This window comes from Oncorhynchus mykiss, chromosome 17 (genome assembly GCF_013265735.2).
Source record: "Oncorhynchus mykiss isolate Arlee chromosome 17, USDA_OmykA_1.1, whole genome shotgun sequence".
NCBI lineage: Eukaryota > Metazoa > Chordata > Actinopteri > Salmoniformes > Salmonidae > Oncorhynchus > Oncorhynchus mykiss.
The window spans coordinates 41,842,462-41,866,216 of record NC_048581.1 but is presented as its reverse complement, the minus strand read 5'-3'; the positions used below and the strand labels follow the sequence as shown (position 1 = coordinate 41,866,216).

The window sequence follows — 23,755 nt, the reverse complement described above, 5'->3', positions numbered from 1 at the left end:
ACCTCCACAGTCTACTGGGCCTGTATATTGTATCTATGCCTATCCTCATGGTTATTGTTTTCTTCTATCTTTCCATAGAACCACTTTTTTACTCTCTCACTTTTACTATGAGCCATCATTACAGAGAAGTGTGTTGAACCCAATACCTGCAATAAACTTGTCTGAAGAGATCTTGGTTCTTGCCAGAGAGAGCTGTGGTGGCTGAACCCTATCCATTGGCACCGAACAGCTCTCTACTAGTGCCAGTTCTACATGGTCCTCCCGGATCAGCCTTTCGTATTTTTCATTGGCCTTTGTACTTGTTTGTGACATGACTAGCGACTGAGTATATGCTGTACCTGCAGTCAATGGACTGTGGAGCAATTTTACTCTTCATAATACAATACATAGGTAGGGTATATTCTGTAGCCGAGGGTGTACTCTACATAGGGTATGTTCTGCAAACTTTACCTCTAGAGTATATTCTGTAGCCCCCAGTCAATTGACTGTGTAGCATTTACTGTTCATAATAAAAGACATGGGTATGGTAAATTCTTTAACCCACAGTCACTAAGCTGTTAAGTGGAACTCTTGCTTTCACCTGTGCAATCGTGTTAAATCAGTGATTACTTCATTGTGCAGAGTAAAGAAGGTTCTATTTTCAAGGTGTTATTGAATGATTGGATTCACGCATCGATTTGACAGTAAACCTCGAGCATGGATATGATGTCTCAGAATAGCAATCACAAAGGTGTACCTTTTTAGTTTTGTTCATAGCCTCCAAGATGGCAACATTTAGGATCTCCAGAGCAGAGAGGACATTCACATATCCCCCCAAGTGTTGAGCAAAGTCATCTGAAATGAAAGAAAGAAAGCAACCCTAATTGTATATTTAACATTGACACCAGTTTCTTATACTATACAGTACGAATAACAAATTCAGTTGAATATCTAAGGTGCATGGTATCGCAATATCCTTCCCCATAATGCACACTTTGATCTAAAAAATGTCTACGAGAAACGTCGTAACTACCTTAGACTGATTGAACAACAAAACAGAACAGTACATCCTGAGACACAAGACCGGACATTGATTAGATCAACTGTTATAATCTCTTATAAAGTTGGAAAGTAAGTAAACCGAAACGCTTAAGTGTGCCAACACTGTTCTTATACTTCATTATGGTAATGTCAAATCAATCAGGACATTATAACTTTCACCAATCTAAGAGTGCCCCGGATTTCTTTTGCCTATGAAGCAGTCATTGATTGATGTTCAACACACTAACTCCAAGATAACACAGAGAAAGCACTTACAGTGATAAGAGATAGTCAACATCCCCCCATGTCAAGCTGCTCCACTGACGGATGCTTTTCCCATTCAATAAATTATGCAGCAGGTTTATTCTTGGAAGTGAGTGTTTACAGGTTCTTGTCCTACTTTTGGCTTTCCATCTGCCACTAATTTTCATAAGCTGGATATCTAGATGTGTTAATCAGTTTATACCCACACTTATAATAATAGAAGGTTATAGATGATGATCAGCATGACAATGTTGATTATGAGGATAATGAAGATCGGAATGACAATGTTATGCTGATGGTGATAACAACTTATTACAACAATAACCCACTGGGCACAAACTGGCTGAATGGTGAAGGTCGAGAGTCGTGCGTCCTCCGAAACACAACCCAGCCAAGCTGCACTGCTTCTTGACACAATGCAAGCTGACACGGTCGCCAGGTGTACGGTGTTTCCTCCGACACATTAGTGCGGCTTGGCTGGGTTGTGTTTCGCAGGACGCGCGGCTCTCGACCTTCACCTCTCCTGAGTTCGTATGGGAGTTGCAGCAATGGGACAGGACTGTAACTACCAATTAGATACCATGACATTGGGGGAGAAAAAAGGGTAATAAAAATTTGCAAAACGTTGTTTTGAGGGTGAAATTTCAAATCGCAGAATTGTCATCATGGTAACCAATTTTCAACATAGACAAACTTTGTGGAAAATATCTAGAATTTGTACCTTTGAAACCACGTCAGATCTTAAATGTTATATCCGCTATCAAATAATAGGCTGGGCAGCCCCTCCTACTGGAGCTATCCATTTGGTCTCCCATCCAGGGCTTTAACCAAGCCCTGCTTAGCTTTGATATTTGTCATTGACTACAACGAAAGTACTATCATGAGAATGATTATTGAGAGATCTCTTATTATCTAAATAGATTCAGTGTTGCTATCGAAGTCTTTCAATTATACTATTTAGGCCTATACAGCATTTGCGAAGTCATCAAGAGGTATTGTTTCAATTCAACTAAAAATAAAACAATACCTATAGGCCTAGGGTTTCAAGCTTCAATCTTAATCTTAAAGTTAATAATGAATATGTTGGATGCACGTCTACATTTCAACCAAAATTAAGTTAAAGAATAGGACTAAATCAAATCAAACTACAGTATAAATAAAGTTTGACTTGATTTAGTCCTATTCTTTAAATTAGATTTTTGGTTGATGTGGAGATGTGAATCCAACATTTAAAATATACATTTGAGGGCAAACTGGAATTAAAGTCAGACTAAGTCAGTAGGCACAAAATATACATCTACTTCAAATGTTGGTATTTGGTTGCGTTGTCAACTTAATAACACAATTCTATTTGACTTGTAATACTATAAATAGCCTAAAGTTATTAAGGCTAATGTAACAGTTTTTATTCAACCTTAAAATGAGTAACACATCCATGGCCACATGTTGAGTTGTCTGCAACTATAAAAATCTTACTATGCAATCATAGAAAGCATGCATATCTCACAATATACATAAGGAACAGCATTGATCACTTGCACTATGTACAGTACTTTTGATGTAATCTCAACTACAATCTAGGTAATTTGGTTGTGCTATTAGATGACACACAGTGATAACACAATAAGTTGTTGTATAAATACAAAATATCAGACATTGTTTTTTTCATTATAATTTGTTTGTGCCTTTAGATGGTTGAAAGCCTAGTGATAACACATTGGCTGTCTTTTTGAGTGGGTGAATAAAAGGTTGAAATGTCATTGATCAACACCTCAACCAAAAATAACCCACATTTCCACATTGAAATGACGTGGCGTGCTCACTGGAAAGTCACTGACCTTATTATGAAAGAGAATTTTTGAGCACAAAAGATTCAAATGTGGGAATAATTTATTACTGGAGGCATGGTGGAGAGATTGCAGGGTTAATTTTATGAAAAGATAGGCCACATTAAAACACACACTCACCTGATAGTTTGTCGGTATCTAGGTTGCTGCAATGTATCAGAAAATAAATAGATGGGAAAAGAAATAAGAGTTCATTGAATTACAGACATTTCAAAGATGTTTGGTGTTTCATTTAAGTCCTGGAGAGGTTGTGTGCCTCGGGAATGCATGGACAGAATTTCGAATTCTACAGAGGGAAGCTTTGCACCACTTCATGAAGCCGGGTGCCCTCCAATGTACTGTAAAACGTTCAGGAATTAATAGGTTCAATAAAAGACAGCAAGATGATTACTATGAGCTCTAAATAACACATCATTCACCTCACACTTTTCCACTTAGTGAGTGAAGCCTACAGGCTTTGATTAAAGAAATGTGATCTCCTCTCTGGTAATATCATTTCCATGGTATTTGAAATGGACTTTGTGGAACAATATTTGAAATATTCAAGTCAGATTTTCCTAAAAGGCGACCACCTAAAATGTTATATGTAACTGTCAAGAGGAGTAAAACAAGGTGTTCCACTATCGGCATATTTATTTATTGTGGCCATCGAAATGTTATTTATTAAAATCCGATCCAACAATAATATCAAGGCTCTAGTTAATCCAGGGTTTAAAAACAAAGGTGTCATTCATTATATGCTGACAATTCATGTTCCCTTTAAAATCCGCAATTAGGATCCCTGCATAGCCTCAGAGGACCTAGGTCATTTGTCTAACCTCTCTGGATTACAACCGAAATATGATAAATGTACCATATTACATATTGGATCACATTTTTTAAAAATTAAAAAAACTTTAACATTACCTTGTAGTTTACAAATAAAATGGTATGATGGTGAAGTGGACATACTCGGTATTCATATCCCGAAAGAAAGAAATGATCTCACTATAATACAATACATACAGCAAAAAATATTCCACTTTATTTGGAAAGGCAAGCCAGACAAAATTAAATGAATATGACTTCAGAGGGCAGAAATTATTAAATATTAAAGCATTGGACATCTCACTAAAGGCTTCAGTCATACAAAAGCTATACTTAACTCCGAACTGGTTCGATACAACCTCTCACTTTCAAGGATTTGGAAATGAAATCATCTCCAGAATATCACTATTTTTAAAACAAGCCATAGAAAGCTGGTTGCAATTTCAGTTTAATCCACCAGAAAAGACAGCACAAATATCACAACAAATATTATGGTTAAACTCAAATATATACTAACTGATAAAAAAAACAAACATTATTTTTGGCATGAAAGAAAAGGTATAATCTTTGAATTATATCATAAATATGACTGGTGGAGTTAAATCACACATGTAGTTAACAAAAACATATGGACATGTCTGCTCTATCCAAAATTACAAGCAACTGATTTCAGCATTACTACAAAAATAGAAGTGGAAGGGGGAGGAGGTAAGGAACTTGTCTGTCGGCCCTGCATTAAAGACCGAATTGGTTAAAGAAAATTGTATTTAATAAAAAAGTATACCAGTATACCAGGGCTAACAAATATAAACGCAACATGCAACAATTTCAAATATTTTACTGCATTACAGTTCATATGAGGAAATCAGACAATTTAAATAAATGAATGAGGCTCTAATCTATGGATTTCTATGGACTGCGAATACAGATATGCATCTGTTGGTCACAGATACCTTTAAAAAATGGGCCTCACAATGGGCCTCAGGATCTCGTCATGGTATTTTTGTGCATTCAAATTGCCAGTCAATAAAATGCAATTGTGTTCATTATCCATAGTTTATGCCTGCCTATACCATAACCCCACCACCACCATGGGGCACTCTGTTCACAAAGTTGACATCAGCAAACTGCTCTCCCACACGATGCCATACACATGGTCTGCGGTTGTGAGGCCGGTTGGGCGGACTGCCAAATTTTCTAAAATGAAGTTTTAGGCGGCTTATGGTAGAGAAATTAACATTCAATACTCTGGCAAAAGCTCTGGTGGACATTCCTGCAGTCAGAATGTCAATTGCATGCTCCCTAAAAACTTGAGACATATGCGGCATTGGGTTGTGTGACAAAACTGCACATTTTAGGGTGGCTTTTATTGTGCCCAGCAAAAAGGTGTGCCTGTGTAATGATCATGCTGTTCAATGAGCTTCTTGATATGCCACACTTGTCAGGTGGATGGATTATCTTGGCAAAGGAGAAATGCTTACTAACAGGGATGTAAACAAATTTGTGTACAACATTTGAGCGCAATAAGCTTTTTGTGCATATTGAACATTTCTGGGATCTTTAATTTCAGCTCATGAAACATGGGACCAACACTTTACATGTTGCGTTTTATATTTTAGTTTAATGTGTATGGGGGATACAACCATCCTAGCTGTGCAGATTTTGCAGCGAAGGGACAGAATCATTAGATCACTTGTTTTGGTACTGCAAAATATGTATCTTGTTTTTGGTCGCAGGTTCAGGAACGGTTGAAGAATTGCAACATTTCCCTGGAGATAACTCTGCAAATAGCACTGCTGGGTGATTTGAAAAGTCAAAGACAATTGAACAATAATATAATAATACTCTTAGCAAAAAATGTGATCTTTAATTTACAATCTGTAGAAACTATGAGAATAAAAGGTTCAGAACGTTTGGGAGATCACAGCACAGTAGGAAAATATATGGCAATTAGAAATCAAAACTGGATGGTCTTCAGAGATACTGTGGGTGGTAGGGGTTGAGGGTATCTCTGAAGGTTGGGTCTAAAAATAGACAAACAAAAATAACTAATGTAAAATATACTGTGTCCGTAAAATGTATAAACTGGAAGTAGAAGCCTAAGTATTGTTGTCCATTAGTTTACTCCAATTAGGGGAAGGGTGGTAGAGTTAGGGGAAAATAATAAAGAAAGAAAATATATAAAAAATATATACACCATATACTGTATTTAAATAATGTTTTATGGGGGATTGGAAATGATGCAGACAATTACATGTTATGCAGTGTTAGCCTAATATGCGCATGTATAAAAACATCTCACTTATCCAGAGAGTGCTTCTTTGCTGGTATTTGAAAGACCTTCACTGGCTCTGCTTGGACGGCCAAATTAAGAGCAAGAGTTAAGTTGGTTAATGACTTGTGTAGTTGGCATGTGCAACCTGCATTGCTCCTACTATCGTCCACTGTCATTTATCAACGTTGACGCAGAAATTCATTTTCAAAGCAACAAGCCGCAATGCCCTTTGTCACCTTTTAGCTGCCAACGTGTTTTCATTAGAAGAGTAACATTAGTTTGAAGTTGTACCTAGTCGTATGTACGGGATACGCATTGTATACATCGTCCAACGAAATGCTTACTTGCAGGTTCCTTCTCGATCATGCAATAATAAGAAATAATAAAAGACAAGAATACGAACAAAAAGTAAATGGCTCAGAATAATAGAATAAACATTTTAGCATAAGTATAATACAGGAAGGCACAATTTAAAGTCCCATATTTACACACATATTGGGGAAGGGGGGGTGATCTTCACTGTGGGGGGAAAATGCCCTTGCCATTCCGGAATTGTTTTCATTACCATAATCATTAACATAATCTCAAAATTGTGTGTAGGACTTCTTCAGGCAATCTTGGTTTCCCTATTTGTTCATCTGAGCTGCAGGGACTTTGACGGACAAGCTAATTTAACTAACAAGGGTTTTTGTTGGACTTCAAATGCTATAATGTTGTGAAATGCTTAATGTTGGGGGAGCAAGTCGGTGGATGCTCAATTAATATACATTTCCAGTCAACAGGCTTAAACAATGGAAAGTTCAACTTTTGCCACTTCAGGAGAGAAAACGGCTATGGAAAAAGCTGGCTTTTAAAAGGATAGTTTGGGATTTTAAAACTTCATATTAGATGTGAGAGCAAAATTACAAGATTATGTTATAATACTGTTATTGCATCAAATGGTTGTTTTATGGAATAGAATAAGGATCTTAAAACACTCTCATCTGTGCGTGGTCTTCTGAATTGGGCCTCTGGAGCTTAATGCTGACAGTGGATTTACGATGCCTTTGGTGATAAAACCTAAAGACCACATTCCGTAGCATGACTTGGTGTTTGTGTACTGGGAGGTACCAGGGTGGAGATGGCTCGGGTATGGATAATGATGAAGGGAACCTTGTTTTGGGGGACAGACCCTGGTTTCCACACAATGAGAACAGTCTTTACAGCAGATACTGTCCACTGTGAATGATTAATTTCTTTCATACGAATCCTAACCTTGTGACTCATTCCACACATCTGTTGTTTGTCATGAACATTCAGGAGGATGTACTTTGCTATACAATTCTGTGGCTGAAATCAGCTTGTTGGGCTTTCAACTAATCATCTAAGGGTGGTTTGTTGACCAGCCATCATTATTGCATAGCACTCACATCATTCACTGGTGTGTGTGGTGTGACATGCTTTCCTTATCAATACGTTTTGAATAAAGTAATATCCTGATTGGTGATTGACCTTGTCTCTCCTCTCCTCATTATTGATTAGAATTTCCACGATATAGATCACTGGTCACTAACAGGTCGATCGCTAATCTTAGTCGATCACCAAATATTTCTGTAAAAAACACAATGATAAAGCCTTGCGTTTTCCTATGTTCTTTATTTGTTTTGAGCTGTTGGCGGTAGGTGCACTTGATTCAGCAGCCCTAGCACCGGGAAGGCAAAATTCCCATTTTGAACCATTTCATGTGTCTGAAGGTAGAACTCTGTCTACCCGGCAGGCCCAGAGGGCAAATCAATAGCCCTACCGCTGGCCAATCAGATAGTTCAGATCACTGTGTCTGCAGTTTCCTCGCGCCATATGCTGTAAAAAGAAGCCTAGGACACAAAGTTGATCATGTGAGATTTAGAAAGTTTTAAAACCAGGACTAGAGAGAGACTCAACGAATACAGCAAAGAGCTTCTGTTTTAGGAGTAAGTTCATGTTTAAGTTGTTATTCAGCACTGTCAACACTTTGTTCAAAAGTTTTATAAGCCAAAAAATGTGCATTCTCCCTACTCCCACTCACGCTACAACCAGTATAGCAAAGTGTTTTCAAATCCAAATCAAATCTAATTTTATTTGTCACATGCGCCGAATACAACAGGTGTAGGTAGACCTTACAGTGAAATGCTTACTTACAAGCCCTTAACCAACAATGCAGTATTAAGAAAATACCTAAAAAATGTAAGTAAAAAAATGTAAGAGATAAGAAAAAACTATAATTATAGAGCAGCCGTAAATAACAATAGCGGGGCTATATACAGGGGGTACCGGTACAGAGTCAATGTGTCAACGTGCGGGGGCACCGGTGTCAAGGTAATTGAGATAATTATGTACATGCAGGTAGGGTTGTTAAAGTGGCTATGCATAGATAATAACAGAGAGTAGTAGCAGCGTGGGGAGGGGGGGGGGGGGGGGGGGGGGATAAAGACCGAATTGGTTAAAGAAAATTGTATTTAATAAAAAAGTATACCAGTATACCAGGGCTAACAAATATAAACGCAACATGCAACAATTTCAAATATTTTACTGCATTACAGTTCATATGAGGAAATCAGACAATTTAAATAAATGAATGAGGCTCTAATCTATGGATTTCTATGGACTGCGAATACAGATATGCATCTGTTGGTCACAGATACCTTTAAAAAATGGGCCTCACAATGGGCCTCAGGATCTCGTCATGGTATTTTTGTGCATTCAAATTGCCAGTCAATAAAATGCAATTGTGTTCATTATCCATAGTTTATGCCTGCCTATACCATAACCCCACCACCACCATGGGGCACTCTGTTCACAAAGTTGACATCAGCAAACTGCTCTCCCACACGATGCCATACACATGGTCTGCGGTTGTGAGGCCGGTTGGGCGGACTGCCAAATTTTCTAAAATGAAGTTTTAGGCGGCTTATGGTAGAGAAATTAACATTCAATACTCTGGCAAAAGCTCTGGTGGACATTCCTGCAGTCAGAATGTCAATTGCATGCTCCCTAAAAACTTGAGACATATGCGGCATTGGGTTGTGTGACAAAACTGCACATTTTAGGGTGGCTTTTATTGTGCCCAGCAAAAAGGTGTGCCTGTGTAATGATCATGCTGTTCAATGAGCTTCTTGATATGCCACACTTGTCAGGTGGATGGATTATCTTGGCAAAGGAGAAATGCTTACTAACAGGGATGTAAACAAATTTGTGTACAACATTTGAGCGCAATAAGCTTTTTGTGCATATTGAACATTTCTGGGATCTTTAATTTCAGCTCATGAAACATGGGACCAACACTTTACATGTTGCGTTTTATATTTTAGTTTAATGTGTATGGGGGATACAACCATCCTAGCTGTGCAGATTTTGCAGCGAAGGGACAGAATCATTAGATCACTTGTTTTGGTACTGCAAAATATGTATCTTGTTTTTGGTCGCAGGTTCAGGAACGGTTGAAGAATTGCAACATTTCCCTGGAGATAACTCTGCAAATAGCACTGCTGGGTGATTTGAAAAGTCAAAGACAATTGAACAATAATATAATAATACTCTTAGCAAAAAATGTGATCTTTAATTTACAATCTGTAGAAACTATGAGAATAAAAGGTTCAGAACGTTTGGGAGATCACAGCACAGTAGGAAAATATATGGCAATTAGAAATCAAAACTGGATGGTCTTCAGAGATACTGTGGGTGGTAGGGGTTGAGGGTATCTCTGAAGGTTGGGTCTAAAAATAGACAAACAAAAATAACTAATGTAAAATATACTGTGTCCGTAAAATGTATAAACTGGAAGTAGAAGCCTAAGTATTGTTGTCCATTAGTTTACTCCAATTAGGGGAAGGGTGGTAGAGTTAGGGGAAAATAATAAAGAAAGAAAATATATAAAAAATATATACACCATATACTGTATTTAAATAATGTTTTATGGGGGATTGGAAATGATGCAGACAATTACATGTTATGCAGTGTTAGCCTAATATGCGCATGTATAAAAACATCTCACTTATCCAGAGAGTGCTTCTTTGCTGGTATTTGAAAGACCTTCACTGGCTCTGCTTGGACGGCCAAATTAAGAGCAAGAGTTAAGTTGGTTAATGACTTGTGTAGTTGGCATGTGCAACCTGCATTGCTCCTACTATCGTCCACTGTCATTTATCAACGTTGACGCAGAAATTCATTTTCAAAGCAACAAGCCGCAATGCCCTTTGTCACCTTTTAGCTGCCAACGTGTTTTCATTAGAAGAGTAACATTAGTTTGAAGTTGTACCTAGTCGTATGTACGGGATACGCATTGTATACATCGTCCAACGAAATGCTTACTTGCAGGTTCCTTCTCGATCATGCAATAATAAGAAATAATAAAAGACAAGAATACGAACAAAAAGTAAATGGCTCAGAATAATAGAATAAACATTTTAGCATAAGTATAATACAGGAAGGCACAATTTAAAGTCCCATATTTACACACATATTGGGGAAGGGGGGGTGATCTTCACTGTGGGGGGAAAATGCCCTTGCCATTCCGGAATTGTTTTCATTACCATAATCATTAACATAATCTCAAAATTGTGTGTAGGACTTCTTCAGGCAATCTTGGTTTCCCTATTTGTTCATCTGAGCTGCAGGGACTTTGACGGACAAGCTAATTTAACTAACAAGGGTTTTTGTTGGACTTCAAATGCTATAATGTTGTGAAATGCTTAATGTTGGGGGAGCAAGTCGGTGGATGCTCAATTAATATACATTTCCAGTCAACAGGCTTAAACAATGGAAAGTTCAACTTTTGCCACTTCAGGAGAGAAAACGGCTATGGAAAAAGCTGGCTTTTAAAAGGATAGTTTGGGATTTTAAAACTTCATATTAGATGTGAGAGCAAAATTACAAGATTATGTTATAATACTGTTATTGCATCAAATGGTTGTTTTATGGAATAGAATAAGGATCTTAAAACACTCTCATCTGTGCGTGGTCTTCTGAATTGGGCCTCTGGAGCTTAATGCTGACAGTGGATTTACGATGCCTTTGGTGATAAAACCTAAAGACCACATTCCGTAGCATGACTTGGTGTTTGTGTACTGGGAGGTACCAGGGTGGAGATGGCTCGGGTATGGATAATGATGAAGGGAACCTTGTTTTGGGGGACAGACCCTGGTTTCCACACAATGAGAACAGTCTTTACAGCAGATACTGTCCACTGTGAATGATTAATTTCTTTCATACGAATCCTAACCTTGTGACTCATTCCACACATCTGTTGTTTGTCATGAACATTCAGGAGGATGTACTTTGCTATACAATTCTGTGGCTGAAATCAGCTTGTTGGGCTTTCAACTAATCATCTAAGGGTGGTTTGTTGACCAGCCATCATTATTGCATAGCACTCACATCATTCACTGGTGTGTGTGGTGTGACATGCTTTCCTTATCAATACGTTTTGAATAAAGTAATATCCTGATTGGTGATTGACCTTGTCTCTCCTCTCCTCATTATTGATTAGAATTTCCACGATATAGATCACTGGTCACTAACAGGTCGATCGCTAATCTTAGTCGATCACCAAATATTTCTGTAAAAAACACAATGATAAAGCCTTGCGTTTTCCTATGTTCTTTATTTGTTTTGAGCTGTTGGCGGTAGGTGCACTTGATTCAGCAGCCCTAGCACCGGGAAGGCAAAATTCCCATTTTGAACCATTTCATGTGTCTGAAGGTAGAACTCTGTCTACCCGGCAGGCCCAGAGGGCAAATCAATAGCCCTACCGCTGGCCAATCAGATAGTTCAGATCACTGTGTCTGCAGTTTCCTCGCGCCATATGCTGTAAAAAGAAGCCTAGGACACAAAGTTGATCATGTGAGATTTAGAAAGTTTTAAAACCAGGACTAGAGAGAGACTCAACGAATACAGCAAAGAGCTTCTGTTTTAGGAGTAAGTTCATGTTTAAGTTGTTATTCAGCACTGTCAACACTTTGTTCAAAAGTTTTATAAGCCAAAAAATGTGCATTCTCCCTACTCCCACTCACGCTACAACCAGTATAGCAAAGTGTTTTCAAATCCAAATCAAATCTAATTTTATTTGTCACATGCGCCGAATACAACAGGTGTAGGTAGACCTTACAGTGAAATGCTTACTTACAAGCCCTTAACCAACAATGCAGTATTAAGAAAATACCTAAAAAATGTAAGTAAAAAAATGTAAGAGATAAGAAAAAACTATAATTATAGAGCAGCCGTAAATAACAATAGCGGGGCTATATACAGGGGGTACCGGTACAGAGTCAATGTGTCAACGTGCGGGGGCACCGGTGTCAAGGTAATTGAGATAATTATGTACATGCAGGTAGGGTTGTTAAAGTGGCTATGCATAGATAATAACAGAGAGTAGTAGCAGCGTGGGGAGGGGGGGGGGGGGGGGGGGGGGGATAAAGACCGAATTGGTTAAAGAAAATTGTATTTAATAAAAAAGTATACCAGTATACCAGGGCTAACAAATATAAACGCAACATGCAACAATTTCAAATATTTTACTGCATTACAGTTCATATGAGGAAATCAGACAATTTAAATAAATGAATGAGGCTCTAATCTATGGATTTCTATGGACTGCGAATACAGATATGCATCTGTTGGTCACAGATACCTTTAAAAAATGGGCCTCACAATGGGCCTCAGGATCTCGTCATGGTATTTTTGTGCATTCAAATTGCCAGTCAATAAAATGCAATTGTGTTCATTATCCATAGTTTATGCCTGCCTATACCATAACCCCACCACCACCATGGGGCACTCTGTTCACAAAGTTGACATCAGCAAACTGCTCTCCCACACGATGCCATACACATGGTCTGCGGTTGTGAGGCCGGTTGGGCGGACTGCCAAATTTTCTAAAATGAAGTTTTAGGCGGCTTATGGTAGAGAAATTAACATTCAATACTCTGGCAAAAGCTCTGGTGGACATTCCTGCAGTCAGAATGTCAATTGCATGCTCCCTAAAAACTTGAGACATATGCGGCATTGGGTTGTGTGACAAAACTGCACATTTTAGGGTGGCTTTTATTGTGCCCAGCAAAAAGGTGTGCCTGTGTAATGATCATGCTGTTCAATGAGCTTCTTGATATGCCACACTTGTCAGGTGGATGGATTATCTTGGCAAAGGAGAAATGCTTACTAACAGGGATGTAAACAAATTTGTGTACAACATTTGAGCGCAATAAGCTTTTTGTGCATATTGAACATTTCTGGGATCTTTAATTTCAGCTCATGAAACATGGGACCAACACTTTACATGTTGCGTTTTATATTTTAGTTTAATGTGTATGGGGGATACAACCATCCTAGCTGTGCAGATTTTGCAGCGAAGGGACAGAATCATTAGATCACTTGTTTTGGTACTGCAAAATATGTATCTTGTTTTTGGTCGCAGGTTCAGGAACGGTTGAAGAATTGCAACATTTCCCTGGAGATAACTCTGCAAATAGCACTGCTGGGTGATTTGAAAAGTCAAAGACAATTGAACAATAATATAATAATACTCTTAGCAAAAAATGTGATCTTTAATTTACAATCTGTAGAAACTATGAGAATAAAAGGTTCAGAACGTTTGGGAGATCACAGCACAGTAGGAAAATATATGGCAATTAGAAATCAAAACTGGATGGTCTTCAGAGATACTGTGGGTGGTAGGGGTTGAGGGTATCTCTGAAGGTTGGGTCTAAAAATAGACAAACAAAAATAACTAATGTAAAATATACTGTGTCCGTAAAATGTATAAACTGGAAGTAGAAGCCTAAGTATTGTTGTCCATTAGTTTACTCCAATTAGGGGAAGGGTGGTAGAGTTAGGGGAAAATAATAAAGAAAGAAAATATATAAAAAATATATACACCATATACTGTATTTAAATAATGTTTTATGGGGGATTGGAAATGATGCAGACAATTACATGTTATGCAGTGTTAGCCTAATATGCGCATGTATAAAAACATCTCACTTATCCAGAGAGTGCTTCTTTGCTGGTATTTGAAAGACCTTCACTGGCTCTGCTTGGACGGCCAAATTAAGAGCAAGAGTTAAGTTGGTTAATGACTTGTGTAGTTGGCATGTGCAACCTGCATTGCTCCTACTATCGTCCACTGTCATTTATCAACGTTGACGCAGAAATTCATTTTCAAAGCAACAAGCCGCAATGCCCTTTGTCACCTTTTAGCTGCCAACGTGTTTTCATTAGAAGAGTAACATTAGTTTGAAGTTGTACCTAGTCGTATGTACGGGATACGCATTGTATACATCGTCCAACGAAATGCTTACTTGCAGGTTCCTTCTCGATCATGCAATAATAAGAAATAATAAAAGACAAGAATACGAACAAAAAGTAAATGGCTCAGAATAATAGAATAAACATTTTAGCATAAGTATAATACAGGAAGGCACAATTTAAAGTCCCATATTTACACACATATTGGGGAAGGGGGGGTGATCTTCACTGTGGGGGGAAAATGCCCTTGCCATTCCGGAATTGTTTTCATTACCATAATCATTAACATAATCTCAAAATTGTGTGTAGGACTTCTTCAGGCAATCTTGGTTTCCCTATTTGTTCATCTGAGCTGCAGGGACTTTGACGGACAAGCTAATTTAACTAACAAGGGTTTTTGTTGGACTTCAAATGCTATAATGTTGTGAAATGCTTAATGTTGGGGGAGCAAGTCGGTGGATGCTCAATTAATATACATTTCCAGTCAACAGGCTTAAACAATGGAAAGTTCAACTTTTGCCACTTCAGGAGAGAAAACGGCTATGGAAAAAGCTGGCTTTTAAAAGGATAGTTTGGGATTTTAAAACTTCATATTAGATGTGAGAGCAAAATTACAAGATTATGTTATAATACTGTTATTGCATCAAATGGTTGTTTTATGGAATAGAATAAGGATCTTAAAACACTCTCATCTGTGCGTGGTCTTCTGAATTGGGCCTCTGGAGCTTAATGCTGACAGTGGATTTACGATGCCTTTGGTGATAAAACCTAAAGACCACATTCCGTAGCATGACTTGGTGTTTGTGTACTGGGAGGTACCAGGGTGGAGATGGCTCGGGTATGGATAATGATGAAGGGAACCTTGTTTTGGGGGACAGACCCTGGTTTCCACACAATGAGAACAGTCTTTACAGCAGATACTGTCCACTGTGAATGATTAATTTCTTTCATACGAATCCTAACCTTGTGACTCATTCCACACATCTGTTGTTTGTCATGAACATTCAGGAGGATGTACTTTGCTATACAATTCTGTGGCTGAAATCAGCTTGTTGGGCTTTCAACTAATCATCTAAGGGTGGTTTGTTGACCAGCCATCATTATTGCATAGCACTCACATCATTCACTGGTGTGTGTGGTGTGACATGCTTTCCTTATCAATACGTTTTGAATAAAGTAATATCCTGATTGGTGATTGACCTTGTCTCTCCTCTCCTCATTATTGATTAGAATTTCCACGATATAGATCACTGGTCACTAACAGGTCGATCGCTAATCTTAGTCGATCACCAAATATTTCTGTAAAAAACACAATGATAAAGCCTTGCGTTTTCCTATGTTCTTTATTTGTTTTGAGCTGTTGGCGGTAGGTGCACTTGATTCAGCAGCCCTAGCACCGGGAAGGCAAAATTCCCATTTTGAACCATTTCATGTGTCTGAAGGTAGAACTCTGTCTACCCGGCAGGCCCAGAGGGCAAATCAATAGCCCTACCGCTGGCCAATCAGATAGTTCAGATCACTGTGTCTGCAGTTTCCTCGCGCCATATGCTGTAAAAAGAAGCCTAGGACACAAAGTTGATCATGTGAGATTTAGAAAGTTTTAAAACCAGGACTAGAGAGAGACTCAACGAATACAGCAAAGAGCTTCTGTTTTAGGAGTAAGTTCATGTTTAAGTTGTTATTCAGCACTGTCAACACTTTGTTCAAAAGTTTTATAAGCCAAAAAATGTGCATTCTCCCTACTCCCACTCACGCTACAACCAGTATAGCAAAGTGTTTTCAAATCCAAATCAAATCTAATTTTATTTGTCACATGCGCCGAATACAACAGGTGTAGGTAGACCTTACAGTGAAATGCTTACTTACAAGCCCTTAACCAACAATGCAGTATTAAGAAAATACCTAAAAAATGTAAGTAAAAAAATGTAAGAGATAAGAAAAAACTATAATTATAGAGCAGCCGTAAATAACAATAGCGGGGCTATATACAGGGGGTACCGGTACAGAGTCAATGTGTCAACGTGCAGGGGCACCGGTGTCAAGGTAATTGAGACAATTATGTACATGCAGGTAGGGTTGTTAAAGTGGCTATGCATAGATAATAACAGAGAGTAGTAGCAGCGTGGGGGGGGGGGGGGGGGGGGGGGGGGGCAAATGCAAATAGTCTGGGTAGCCATTTGATTAGCTGTTCAGGAGTCTTATGGCTTGGGGGTAGAAGCTGTTTAGAAGCCTCTTGGACCTAGACATGGCGCTCCGGTACCACTTGCCGGGTGGCTGGAGTCTTTGACCATTTTTAGGACCTTCTTCTGACACCGCCTGGTATAGAGGTCCTGGATGGCAGGAAGCTTGGCCCCAGTGATGTACTGGTCCGTTCGCACTACCCTCTGTAGTGACTTGCAGTAGGAGGCCGAGCAGTTGCCATACCAGGCAGTGATGCAACCCGTCAGGATGCTCTCGATGGTGCAGCTGTGAAATCTTTTGAGGATCTGAGGACCCATGCCAAATATTTTTAGTCTCCTGAGGGGGAATAGGTTTTGATAAGCTTGCGTTGTTATTATTTGCAGCTTGTGCCTTTTTTATTATCAAGGAAAATGTAACTTTCTCTGGTCATAGGAGTAACAACATGAATTGGTGCATGAGGCCAAAATAATGCAGTGCGACTTTAGTTTCGCCATCAGCTGGAAGACTGATTCCCCTTTTCTCAGCAGAGGGAGGGAGAGAGGCGGGATGGTGAGTCGGGTGAGAGGCTGACCATCACTCCAGTAAAAAAAAGCAAATGATTATGCTCACTCAGCTGTGCCTCGCAAGTAATACAACAAGTGACCTATTACCAGTGTGATCATATACTGTAGCTGTACATTTAAAAAATATAGAATTTCAAAATTGTCTGAGAAGAACATTGGCAGGGCCTATTGCCTACTGAGCAAACCTCATTGCTACAGAACACTTTTTAATTGGTGCATAGGCTTACGCTTTTTGGGGTCATATTTAAATAGCCTCTTGTTTCTCATTCCCCACCATCTACTCTGTTGTTGCTTAGTTCTGCAAATCGCTACATCAAGTATACAAGAAATGTGCATGTTGATGAATTGTACATGCCTTTGCTATGTTTCTCTATAAATCAAATCAATGTTGTACACCATTAGGCTAGGGCGGTATACCTTATATATACACCGTATACCAGGGCAATTTTAAATACCCACGGGATCATTTTAATACCGTAAAAAAATACATTTTTGCTTCCTGACGATCCACTGTTGTGCATCGCAAGAGAGGTGATCAAGTTACACTTGATATTCACTACTGATGTTTGCCAGCTATCTTATAACTTGTAAGTTTAACTGAGTGCTTAATACATTTTCTCCAGTTCAGGGCCCCAGCTATGAATTTGGTTTGCTTAGTGTCTAGCATGCAAGATCAATATTGTTTAACATAATATACTCTACAGGCATGTCAAAGTTCCAGAGTGGGATCTCTGCAAGTTTTCATGTTGTTGTTTTTTTATACAGAGAATGTAAGCAATCACAACCCTCCTTTTACTTGTATTACACATCCTGCAAATCACCAGCAGAGGGCGACCATTTTGAATCCATTTTCACATTCACTCTGTTGGTAATGCTTACAAATTGGATTATAACTCTTAAAGTAGCAGAGATCCCACTCTGGAACATTGATATTCCCTCCGAGTATATTATGTTCAACAATATGAAACATGTGCCAAATCTAAAATGGTATATTTTCAATATTCATAAATGAATGTAAGAAAATTGTTGTAAGAAATTATTGTAAGAAAATACTACTCATATTATAGAGCAAGCGGTAAAGCGTAATATGAAACCAAATGTTTCTTTTTAGTTCCTACAGATGAGACATTATGGTGTCTTAAAGGAGGCCTCGGTAAGGCCAAAATGTCACAAATACTCCAGCCTCAATTATTGCTCAATTATGCTTTAAGATACAAATGTCAAATATATGTCAACAATCCTTCCTCCTACTAAAGGACCCTTCTATGGATTAAATGTCGTGAAAATCCCCCAAAAATCATTGTCTTGTTTTGTTCTAGTTTCATGAGGAATCACAGAATGGGAACATACTTATTCTGCTGCCCATCTAAGGAGTAGAAGAGCTCCTGCAACTCCTCAGTGGTGAGAATCCCGTCTGCGAAATAAGCATTGAACTCATCAAACGACAGTTTTCCATCATCTGAAAGACAACACAAGACCACAGCTTATGCATCAACGACTGAGACACATGGCCAAAGGAAATCATACTAGGGTTCAAATACTATTTGCGGTCTTTCAAATGCTATGAGCGTTTGAATCGGCATGCCTGTGCCAGATGTTTGGAGTTTGAACTTTTGGGACAATTCCATTTTTGTCCATCCATTTATGCCAGACAAACTCAGCTTAAATTATTTGATAGAAAACAAATATTATTTGAACCCGGGTCTGGACGAAATAGAGCTGGCCTACATATAATAGCTTAAATGGTTACGTCCCAAATGGCACCCTGTTCCCTATATAGTGCACTACTTTTGAGAGCTTAGTTGTCTTAGTTGTGTTGAACATGTTCCTGGTGTTAAGCTGCCGCTTGGCAGGAGTACTAGACAGACAAACGTTGGAGCTGGAGTCAGCAGCTGGCTAGCCAGATTGGGCGTACTGACGGACAGAAGGAAGTCATCAGCAGATTTATAACACTTTGTGTGTATCCTAAACGACACTCCATTTACTATATAGTGCACTACTTTTGACCAGGGCCCATAAAGCTCTGGTCAAAAGTAGTGTACTATAGATGCGTAAAATGGTCTGTTTCCGAGTGTGTACATGCAAGGGAGAATATCTTTAATGATAAGTAGTAGAAGCTCAGTATTGAGAAGTCAGAATAAAAGCAGAGCTGGACCACTCTTGATTAGTTGGCTCTGGAAGGTCATGGATCTTTACACATGCTATTAGCCCCTAACACCTTGTCTATTGTACTCATATAACGCCCCAATTCATCTCAGCAGGCAATCTACTCCAAACATGTATTTAGTAGGTATATAACCTAGTTCATACAATTGGAATACATCTTAATAAGAATGATTGACTATAAAGTTAATGGAGTCTATATTCATACAATCATCAATTAAAGATCCAACATCTAATCAAACTTAAATTCAAATGTTATTTGAAGTGCATTTAAAAGAGCAACACACTTAAAACAATAAAATGAAAAAAACAAGCACGGCAATAAAAGAGATCAAATGTTATCAAAGAACATAAAACATAAAGCCGTCATTAATTAAAAGCCAAGCGAAAAAAACTGGTTGACAATTGGGATTAACATAACAAAAATGTATAATAAATTGTAGAAAAAATGATGATACTTTATAAAATAAACACAAACAATTTAAGAAATAAACATGAGAAATGCATGAGTTTCCATTTGCTGGACCAACAAGCTCCTCACAACAACTGTGTTACTATGCCTTATGTTAGCTCTACATCTGGTTGAATGAGTGGTAGACCAATCTGTCTGTCAGTGGCGAACCACGTGGTAAGTACATATGATGAGCGAAAACGTATACTTTGATCAGTGCTTATAACCTCTCACAGCATCCCTACCTTATCATGTTCTGTCAGCTGTACAATGGTGAAATCCTTGTTTAGATACATGAATGTGAAGACACTATACAGATCATGCCGATCTTCACTTCCTTATGACAAACAGCTGTTTAGGGGGCAGGCAAATAATGTCTGAGCTCACTGCAAATTCAACACCGGTCAGATCCTTATTCTCATAGATCGTTATTCTAAATTATGTAAGTACTTGGTACCATCAGAACCTACATGCACTGCACGTCATCGCTCTCATGACTGCCTGCTAACAAGTTCGTAATATTATCAGTCAGTTGGCCAGACCCTGCTCTTAACCTCCTGGGCAGTTAAATAATTTCTCATTAAATTAACTGAGATGCTGTGATTGTTGGTCTTCTGTTTACCAATGAAATCACTGAAATGGAAAGCATCAGAAACTATATACTGGACCATAGTCCAAAACGTATTTATTCAAGAGGTGAGGTAGGGGCATATTTGGTGTGCAATACTGTTTTCCATAAAACCTTGCAAAGCTCTCACAGAACTTTTGCAAGTGGCGATGATCCTCTCTAACTCGCTCCATTTTAATGTTATTTTACTAGGCAAGTCAGTTTTCAATGACCAAAATGGGTTCAGAAATCATAATGGGCATCCTCCACAAGTCCTTTAAGAGCGAATAAGGAGTAAACGCTTGTCAACATTTTTCATTCTTGTGCACTGAAATGAGAAAACCCTGACGAGATTTTAGCGGGTGGTTGGCACATGCCTGCAGGTGCTTTCAGTTCATCATCTTTAAGCTGAGTATGTGTTTTGTATTCCATCTTCAAGCACACCAATATTCTTCCAGACTGTAAAAAATGTGTTTTGCTGTCCCAGTAAAATAATATGCATTGACGGGTTGGTTGTTAAGCAACAAAACCGACATGTGCGCAACTATGGGGCAAAATAGACATGGTTGGCTTAGACTGTTAACAACATGTAAACTATATTTAGTCTCCCATGTTTATTAAAAACATAAATACATTTGCACAATGAGCACTTGTCTCTCAAATACATTGTTAGAGTTGTTGGTTATCTAGCTAGTGAATTCTTGCCACATTAGCATTGACATGAAATCAGCCAAAACACCTCAGAACAAGGCATGGTATCAAGAACAAGATGAAACTATCTGAAAAGAGTCACTTAGTGTTTCCCCACATGGCAGTTTCTTGTCATTATCGGTAGCTATCTGGCCATCCTGAATCACAACAACTCACAGACTTCTGCCCCATTGTAGTGTGCGCATCTTTTCCATGACATTGTCAGCTAACCCATCTATAGGGTCCACTACAGCCATGTCTATGGGCATGAAATATGGCAATTTAAATAGCTCTCTGCCTTGATCTTCGCCTGTGTCCAAATACTCCCTTGCATTTTGTGAACTTCATTCTGACGTTGTTGTCCATCCAGTGCATGATGGAATAATCTACTTTTCATCCCATTTCCATGGAAATGGTTCTAGGCATTTGTTGCAACTTGTGTGAGCTTGACCTGAATCTGTGTTGTTGGAACAGATAAAAAGATTGTGAAGAAATCCCAAGTAGGCTACATGAATGTTAGAAACATCGCACCAACCCAAAAATGTTTCTAATAAAAGTTTCTAATAGAATGACATAGAAAATAAACAGGGGCCAACTTTATAAACGGTTATGATATGTTATCGATGTACTCTAGCTTTGAGCGAAGTCTTGTGGATCTGTGCACCTAGAGCCAAAGATGGTGGATAAATGAAGATGCCTTACTCAGCCCGTTTACCATTGAAAAAATGTGTCACAGTTCCGGTCTACTTAATTAAGGGGTGGCTCTCCTATAGATATTACATTTATATTTTTGTCATTTAGCAGATTAACGTATACACTAGGAGTCAGGAAGCAGGTGCAGAAGGTACGTTTAATAAAGAGAATAAGCAGATAAACAAACAGGAGACGCGTACTGAAAGTGAACAAAAAGCATATACTGCATGAAGACCAAGGCTACTGAGGACTAAATAAAGGGGAAGTAATCAAGGTAATGATGAAGGCAGGTGTGCTTGATGATGGTTTCCAGGTATGCGTAATGTGGGTTGCTAGGACCGGTGGTTAGTAGACTGGCGACGTTACTGGCACAACACTCTTAACTGCTAGGCTACCTGCCGCCCCGCGATAGCAGCTTGGTCTGTTCTACGTGTATATGAACCAGAATTTCTTTGCCAGTGAGATGTCTCGATTCCTCTTCCGTCTAACTTGTATCACAGAGGCAGCAGTCCAAATTCAAAGTAGACAGCCCTCGGCCTTAAGCCCCCAGCCCTTGAATGACGTATTAAATCGTCACATCCGAATGTACCTTAAATGTCCCTGGCCCAAGCGAGGGAGAGTGATGATCGGAGAGGCAACGTCCTTGGTGGAAATCTTGAAGTTGAGTTTAAAAACAACCAGCCTAAAGCTATTCATGTGCTTAGCAAGCTAACATGGCTAGCTAGCTACACTTACCCATAGTTCTATAGTTTGGTCATTTATTCCAATACATTTCCGAATTCACAAATGTTATTGAAGCTAGCTACGTTTTATAGGCTCCTCACTACGAGATTAAGCCAATTTGCCAACACTAAAATCAATGTCGTAATATAAACAGTACCAGTCAAAAGTTTGGACACACATACTCACTCCAGGGTTTTTCTTTATTTTTACAATTTTCTACATTGTAGAATAATAGTGAAGACTTCTGATCTATGAAATAACACATATGACGGTTATTTTATCAAATCAATTAACTATGTTTAATTATTACGTGATTAATTACGTGACAATTAACTCATTAGCAATCTTAGCACAACGGAAAAGGTTCGTTTAATGAGTTACCGTTTCCTGAATTAATTCAAAAATATATCAGAATATATCGTCATCATATTAGTCATCCATGAAATATTATTACATCATATCAGTCTCAATCTGAACGTCGTTGACTTCAAATCGGCACGAACCCTAGTCTAAATGATGATTCAGCGATACACAAATTGGCTTAAACATCTCAAGACATCAGTCAGGAAGTTAAAGCTTGGTGGCAAATTGGTCTTCCAAATGAACAATGGCCCAAAGCATACTTCCAAAGTTGTGGCAAAATGGTTTAAGGACAACAAAGTCAAGGTATTGGAGTGGCCATCACAAAGCCCTGACCTTATACCTATAGAAAATATGTGGGCAGAACTGAAAAAGCGTGTGCGAGCAAGAAGGCCTACAAACCTGACTCAGTTACAGCAGCTCTGTCAGCAGGAATGGGCCAAAATTCACCCAACTTATTGTGGGAAGCTCGTGGGAGGTTACCCGAAAGTTTGACCCATGTTAAACAATTTAAAGGCAATGTCAACTTCTGACCCACTAGGAATGTGATGAAATAAATAAAAGCTGAAATAGATCATTCACTCTGCTATTATTCTGACATTTCATATTCTTAAAATAAAGTGGTGATCCTAACTGACTTGGCTCATTCATCCCCCTCCTCTCCCCTGTAACTATTCCCCAGGTCGTTGCTGCAAATGAGAATGTGTTCTCAGTCAACTTACCTGGTAAAAATAGCGGATAAATAAATAAAATCACTTGGAATTTTTACTAGAATTAGAATCTCCCCTTTCTATAGAGTTCAGATGCTACTGACATTTTCAAAAATGCAAAAAAACATATATCTCTAGCTCAAAC

The 23,755-nt window shown here is 38.6% G+C and overlaps 1 protein-coding gene across 1 annotated transcript in view; it reads right to left on the bottom strand.

Moving 5' to 3' along the window:
- LOC110493901 (N-terminal EF-hand calcium-binding protein 1-like) overlaps window positions 1-23,755 on the bottom strand; it is a 65,320-nt gene that overhangs the window by 21,465 nt on the left and 20,100 nt on the right. Inside the window, exons 3-5 of the mRNA XM_036949891.1 lie at window positions 18,564-18,672; window positions 3,252-3,277; window positions 737-834 (exon numbers count right to left, since the gene is read on the bottom strand). Of these exons, the coding sequence (XP_036805786.1) occupies window positions 737-834; window positions 3,252-3,277; window positions 18,564-18,672 (233 nt within the window). The remainder of the gene's footprint in view (window positions 1-736; window positions 835-3,251; window positions 3,278-18,563; window positions 18,673-23,755) is intronic.